This window comes from Hydractinia symbiolongicarpus, chromosome 8 (genome assembly GCF_029227915.1).
Source record: "Hydractinia symbiolongicarpus strain clone_291-10 chromosome 8, HSymV2.1, whole genome shotgun sequence".
NCBI classification, from domain to species: Eukaryota; Metazoa; Cnidaria; class Hydrozoa; order Anthoathecata; family Hydractiniidae; genus Hydractinia; species Hydractinia symbiolongicarpus.
In genome coordinates, this window is record NC_079882.1 from 27352371 (window position 1) to 27360117 (window position 7747).

At 32.7% G+C, this 7747-nt stretch overlaps 1 protein-coding gene across 1 annotated transcript; it reads right to left on the reverse strand.

Moving 5' to 3' along the window:
- Positions 1-473: 473 nt before the first annotated feature.
- LOC130653618 (uncharacterized protein DDB_G0283697-like) lies at positions 474-3783 on the reverse strand. The gene is made up of 2 exons (XM_057456141.1): positions 3276-3783; positions 474-2893 (listed from the first exon to the last, which is right to left on the reverse strand). The coding sequence occupies exons 1-2, from the start codon at positions 3459-3461 to the stop codon at positions 590-592; spliced, it is 2490 nt and encodes an 829-aa protein (XP_057312124.1). The 5' UTR covers positions 3462-3783; the 3' UTR covers positions 474-589.
- Between the last annotated feature and the right edge of the window lie 3964 nt (positions 3784-7747).

Consider the following 7747-nt stretch of genomic DNA (forward strand, 5'->3'; position numbering starts at 1 on the left):
TATGCAAAAACTACCTGCCATTCCTTTTATTTAAAATCAGATAGAGTGGAAAAGTTTTTTTCATTTTGTTACATTCTCTAATGATTGTTTTCTTGATGTTCAAATATTCTTGTTTTTCAACAAACTGTTCATGATGACGTCAATCTCCTGCTAGGTATAATTTATAGAAAGAATTAAGTAGACATTTTCCCACGAAAATTGGAGCCCTGCAGCGTTCAGACAAACCTAAAAAATAATTGTCAATTTCTTTTAAAGCCTTTATGTCATGCAGCCGCTAAGTAAATGACTTATGATCGGTTAATTAGTCAGGATTCCTGGTTGAATTTTTTACTCAGTTTAATGAATAAAAATGTTGGCATGGTAACAATAACAATAATAACATTTCGTTGTTTGTTTGTAGTAACATTTGGATAGAGACTGCGCGGGTGGAAAAAAATCAAAATTTTTGAAAACATCGGAAGACATATCAAGTATTAAAATAGTATCAAAGAACGTTTGAAGGCATATTTAGTATCTATATTTACAATATAAAAACAATTACGTACGCTATGGGAAACAGAACTAGAAAATAAACAAATAAATAAATAAATTATTTTCTGTGTTCATCTTCCTGATCAACGTTCAAAACCCACGTGTTCTGATTCGGTTTCAATTTTTTCTGTGTCTTGTAGGATTTCTTACTACCAATAACAGGCTCGTTTTCTAAATAGTTTGAAACGAATTTCGATTGTGGTTCAATCTCTCCTATTGACTTACTTTCTTTTTTGACTTCCGAAACAAGGTCTTTATAATTTTTAAAATTTTGTTTTATTTTTTCTCGCATCATGTAAGCTTGGACCGCTTTTTTTCTTACTGATTCTTGTTTTTTAAGAAGCGTTTCCGATGTTGTCTCTACTTCATCATGTTTTGGAAATTCGTTTTTCGTTTCTGGTTGGGCATTTTTATCTTTTGTTTCCAGTTTTGTGTTTTCCAAGTCCTTATCGTAAATTTGGGTAAGAACTTTTAAGTTTTTATTTGTGGGACCTAACTGTGTGGATATGCTCAAAATTGGTTTGTTTGACAGATCCCCCGTATGGTTATTAAGCTGAGAATCATTGTTTAGATTTGGAGTATATGCATCTTCTGAGCTTTTAATCAAATCACCTGTAGCTTTTTCTAGGCCACTACCTTCATTTGGAGTTAAGCTTTCCATATTTTCACCGTTTTCTTTAGTTCTGGTCTCAGCTTCATGTTTTTTATTCGCATTTTTCTCCTTGTTCTGCGGTAATGGGTTAATGTTTATGCTGGAATTATTAATGACAACTGAGGGATAACTATTTTCACCAGTAAGATTATGAAGGTTTCCCTTAGATTTTTTGTGTGGATTGATAGTCATTAACGTGTCCAGCAGATCGAATGTATTTGCAGTTACTCGCTGAATGTCTTTCGAATCTTTTTCCTTGTCTTGCTTCGCATCGGCCTGAAGAGACCGTTGTTTGGTATCCATAGTTACTAAGGTATCTACCAAATCATCAATTTTCTTGATTGCATTTGTTAAAGGATGTGTTTTGTTGGAAAGATCTATGTTAGTTTTATTCTGTATAGCTATAGGTAGCTCTGACATTTTGTTAGCATTATTTCGCGTTTTTACTTCATTGGGTTCAATAAACAAGTTTGGCTTACTTGGTGGAGATATAGATTTTAACACTTTATCAAGGCTAAACATCTTTTTTTTGTGCGTTTTTGCTTTTCGATGGTGTATTTTATGTCTAAACGACGGACTTACGTCTGAGTTTGCGAGAGCTAAGGTGTCCATGCCACCATTGTTAAGCGGTTCTTGTGGAGGGTAATCAAAATCTATGTTGTTTAATTGATGTCCTTCTAAAGTATTTCCAACCACACTTTGGTCATTCTTGTAAAAAATGTTATATAGATTTTGAGCTTTTGAAGCACTGTTTTCCAGTAAACCTAACTGAGCCTGCAAATGTAAACCACTGTTATCTATGTAACTTGGTTGTCCTAAGATGTTTCGTTGTGTTCCTTCCATTGAGTTGGGATCATTATGGTATGGTATCACAGGTGGATACATTACCCCGCTTTGTTGCCTATTTTGTATATTATTCGTAGGGATCTGATTGTTTAAGACTGATCCAAGAGTTGACATTTGGCTTGCTGTGTTGGAAGAAAACTGTGGCCCATGGATATTTTCACTGTACGAGTTTGGTTGAATTTGTTCATAACCTTGAAAACTTTGGTGATTTGGTGTTTGGTAAAGTTCATCCAATTTATTTGTAATTTCTTGATTTATATCGTTTTGATGTGAAGCAATGCTCAATTCTTGAGCTTTAGACGCGAGAATTGACCTATCGTGATTTAGCATCGAGGTATCAACATTGATATTTTGCTCATGTGAATTTGCTAAAGCAACGCGGTGTAACTCATCTCGATCAATCATATTTTGAAATTCTGATTTAATCCTTGGTTCATTCTCATTGTCCATGTGGTCTACCATTTGTTTGGCAGCTGTGTATTGTTGCAGTTCATTTTTTAAAATCATGTTATGCATCTGAAGACTGGTGATATGAGAATTAGCCAGAGCTTTTGTTCTCATTACTTCATTACCTAACGCATTTCGCTCCATTGCACGTTCCATCTGCATTCTACGCATCTGCAACATGTAGGCCCTTTTCCCTGCTTTGTATTCATCCTCACCCTCATCATCATCCTCATCGTCATTATCATTATAATCGTCGTCCTCGTCTTCGTCCTCGTCATCATCATCGCTATCTCCTCGAAAACCTGCTGTCAACCTTCTCATTCCATGTCTTTTCTTTCTCCGTACCATGCTTCTATGTTTCTTCTCGTAGGTTCGACGTGCAGGTGGTTGATTTGGTTGAGGTGATTCAAATATTCCCTAAAGTGTTATATATTATATAGAATTAAATATGTCTATAAAATACCATGGAGCATGTGATTAACATGTTTTGCTTATGAGTAGCATTTTAAAAAGAAGAAGATTACCTTCGTTGCATTGATTCACATAGTGTTTGTGAACAAAATTGACTTTTCTAGAAATGTTGCTATAAAATATCCCCTTGATCTTATTAAAATTTAAAAATCGTAAATTATTGTTGTGCTTCCAGTGTACGATCACAGGAGATTTATGAAACGAATAAAAAGAATTAAATAATTAGGACATGACATCTATAGCTAGCTATATTATTTAGTCAAGGAAGTTGAAATTTAATGGTAGTATTGTTAACATGCAAGTTGGTAAATGTAAAAACTTTACATACTTGTGGTGGTAAACTACCGATTGGACTTTCACTATAGCCATAATCTATATAAAGTCCTCTTTGATTCGGATCAAGTTTCATATCACGTTCATGGCGACGAAGTCCAACTTCAGGTGTATTAACACAATGTCTTAATTTAACAGTATTTGCAATAAAGAATATCAATAAACACGAAGCTAGCTGCATTACTATCAGTTACGTTGCTTGCAGTCACATTTATTCATGCTATACGCAAAAGTATCTGTATTTACCATGTCCACATTTTTTAAGAATTAGTGTGTGTGTGTAAGTGGAAAGCAAAGCTGCAATTTTGTGTGTTTCTTTTGCTGCCACAACCATAAATTCATGTCGCGAAACAATCTACAAGATTTGATATAAATAACAGCAGCGATGCAGGCTCACACTCAGCATACTGTTTGCTGTTGTATTCACTCACTTAAAAATATAAAACGCCGACAAATATGCCATAAACGAATATATTCAATGTCATACCGAAAGTGAGAAATACTGTTTATCTTAGCTCTTAACTCGAACCAGATTTTCGCTTAAATTTATATACATAACTATACAGTAACAATTGATTTAAGACAAATATATAAGGGAATCGTCGATTTGACTGGTGTTGGTAGCCTTTGCCGGCAACTAAAAATGTACCTGCTAAATAATACTGAACCATTTCAATTTAATACAAAGTTTCTTAGCAGCCATTTTTATAAAAAATCAAACCAAAAAATGTACAGGCTCGCGCTGAGGCAAAGCTATTCGTGAAATTGTTTGATACGTGTCGCAGTGATAGCTATTAACTTAAGTACATAAGTTTATCATCACTGGCAGCCATGTTTGTTTAACATGTGCGCATTCGGTACAATTATTTTTATCATTCAAAGCAATCCAGACAAATTAAAACAACTTATTAATTTCATTGTCGATATAAAAAAAGATCTTCTCATATCATATTTCCATTTATTCTTTTATATATGTTTCAGTATCACAACTCCAGCAAGAGTTCTTTGTGTTGCACGTACTACAGATACGACTTTAAAAGTCTTATTGACTTAAGCATGCATTCTATTTGCGGAAACATTATAATACTAAAGTTTAATGTTAGTTTAGCCTACTGTGTTATCTGACATCTTTGGTTATAGGTAAGCAGATAAAAAGTGGATTTTATATTCACTTTTGTCAATAATGCTCTTAAAATCAACGTACTAAGAAACCACTTAAAAATAAACATAGTGGATATTTTTTGCTTGTATACTTTGCGTGACATTGCAGGGTGCTGATCGCGTCATTATTGTAACAACAACAGTCATCTCACTGATTCAAGGTTTTCTCTGCCATCAATTTTTAAAGCATCTTAAGATGTTTATGTCGTGTTAAACGATTAGATTTGATTGAAGTAAAGATGGTAAACGAAGGAGCGATTTTGAGTTTGCATGGCATGTTACTTGCTTTTTTTCTCCCAGAGAAAGGTAAACTTTGTTTAGTTGCTGTAGTGTTATCTCCGTAATAATTTCTTGCGATCTTTTTGTCACCTAAATAGTAATTTAACAACGCTATATTGTTCCAATCTTTCTTTTTAATTAGATGTTTAGATAAGAAATCTGTTAATATAATATATATTCAATGTAAAACTCGCAAAGGATACGATTTTTCAAAGGATACGTGCGGATAAATTTTTAATGTAACGCTTGCTCAGTTGCATGAAGTATAAATATATTTGATATTGCAAAACAAATTTTTGTAACACAAGCCTAAAATTTATGACTTGACCAGATTTTGAAAAGGCTAGTACCCCAAATTTCCGTTTGGGCGAATATTCTCAGTGACAGTATTTTTTATTTTAACCAAAAAAATTAAAGAATATCTTCATGATTCTTCTTATGTGTAAATCCAGCGTTAAATTCTTTTATATATTCATCTCGCGCGCTAATCAAAGTTAAAATGGCCACGCTAATGAGTCACCGACGTTTTCATTAGGCGTGATAATAAAAATAGAAAAATTGATTTTCAATAGACCTCCATTTTAACGCGAGTTAATGCCAAATGGAAACAAAACAGGTATTTGCTTCTGTATAAACAGTCAAATCGTACAAAGAAAGTTTTAAATTCTATATTTAAATGATAAAGTTATGTATGCATCATGAAAGTTAAGTTTAAAAATGGTAGATAAGTAGCGATGGAAAGGTTCAAAACAAACAAAGTGATTTTTTAAAGAGATAAAATTTTCTGACAACATTATTAGACGCTATATATAGCAACACAGCTTATCTCAGACATGAAGTTTGATTGTTTTCGGTAAATTGAATTCCTTTAAACAAACATTTGATGCGAAAATATATTTTTGTAGCTTCGAATTAATTAAAATGACCTTATTTGTAATGTGTTGACACGAGCTATAACATTCTGGCTATTGCTATAACATTGTAGCTAGCTAGCTGCGTAACTAAAAAAAACTGAAGTTAAAGTGTTACACAAATTATTTCACTTTAAGGCTACACAAAGGGAAGAGTCAGAATTATTTTAGGTCCCCCCCTCCCTTCCTTTTTACGAATCGTGTTAAATTTTGCGTGTCCTGTACATACAAGTGTATTTTCTTCTGTATATTTAATAATAAATAGGAGATGAATCTATGATAATAAACCATCGACTAATCGATTTGAACTTGGTAAACAAAACAGTTTATCTGCAAATCACAGTTCCAAATTAAGGGAGGAGTTTGCGAAATTAGTTTTTATAGTGAGAGTTACAGAAAATAATTTCTTTCTTTCAATGCGGCATGGTTTTAAAGTTAACTAGCTATTATATTTTTTAACATTGATGATGAAGATAACATTTTTGATTTAAAGACGAGATAAATTATTTACAGCGTTCAAACCTTTTGGTGATATATCCAACGAAAGTCCTTTCCATATTATTCACAAAATTTTAGTAGGTAAAAAAAACACACCTTTTGTTTTAACATTGACTCAACTATATGACATGGGCTCAAAATTCATAAACGTACTTAAAAAGTCGCTTAGGGTCGTTGTTTAACCTCCAAAGAAAATAGCCAGAGTGAAGTTTAATATATTCATATGTTTACACTAACAATACCAGATATTCGCACTGAAATAATTTTAGGGTGAAGAGCGGGTATCAGGGATGTACATCCCACACCTCAACCTCATTGACCCTATAGAACAACAGCTTTAGCTCACACGTTAGGATTTTCTATTTTCTACCTCCTATGGATTAGAAATAGTTCTTATTGATTACATGCTTTTTGTGCTCATAAGTAGAATCAAATTCTACAGAAAATGAAGCAACTTGGTAAGTGAAAGCTAGCTTAAAGTGCGTAAGTAAAACAGAAAAAGGGACTAAAGGAACAGATTACTTTAGGGGACTTTTCTCATTCTTAAAGTCATGGTTTCGTACAACGATAAACGTGATTAATAAGATGGTTGATTTCTATGGACACATTAACCTATTTGAGCAAACAGGAAAATTTGGTCTCCAAAGCAGATAGCGAACAGATAAGACTGTAAAACACAGAAAAGTACGGCGAAATATGTGTTTTTAGTGAAAATTAGTTCGGAAACAATATTATCTAATTAATTAAAGCTTATCTTTCTTAAAGAATTTGACTTAAATAAAATTAGCTATTAAAAATTTTTTATAATTCTTTTGTTAGTTTTATCGTGCTAATAGTGACACTAGGTGCGAACTGGAAATCATGTTTTGAACGACCGATGATGTCAGAAGGAGACAATCCGTAAATGAAAATGTGCTACTCTCACTTTGATTGGATCATATCGGTGAGGTCGAAGCAACCAACCGAATGCAAAAAATGAATGGATAACTAATTCAATAAATAAATACATTTACTTGTTTGTCTACTTAGCTGCGGTTTTAAAATAACGTATGGCGTGTTCTTTTGTTGACAAGCTATCAAAAGAAATCCTTCTTTACAAGCAACAAATCGTCCATTTAACTGTGCACTAACGGTGACACAAAAATATTAAAAATCGCAAATGCGATTTTTAATAGTCAACACTAGAAGACATCTTATAACTTATTTCATGTGTAATTTCTACTGCGTTTAAGACATAAAAATAAGAAACAAAAATTGATAAAAAGAAGGTTTAATTTCAACAAAAGCGAAGTTTTCATAGAAACCCATTCCCGCTCCCCCCTCCTGCACTTTTGATAAAATAAAAACGATGTTTCTATCTTGAGACTGAGATTAAAGCTGCTTTCAACTGTTGATTCGAGAAATATGTGAAAAATTAAAGATATAGCTCGACAAGTTGACAAATCTCTTTCTGAACACCATTTTTATGGGAACAAAAGCAAGGGTCTGATTCTAATTCTTATAGTGTATGTTTCTTATAACGCATGCATGTTTAAAAGTTGAGAAATACACTAAAAAAATAAACTTTAAAAAAAATGAAGTTTAATTACATTGTATACAGATTGAAATAGTTTGTTTG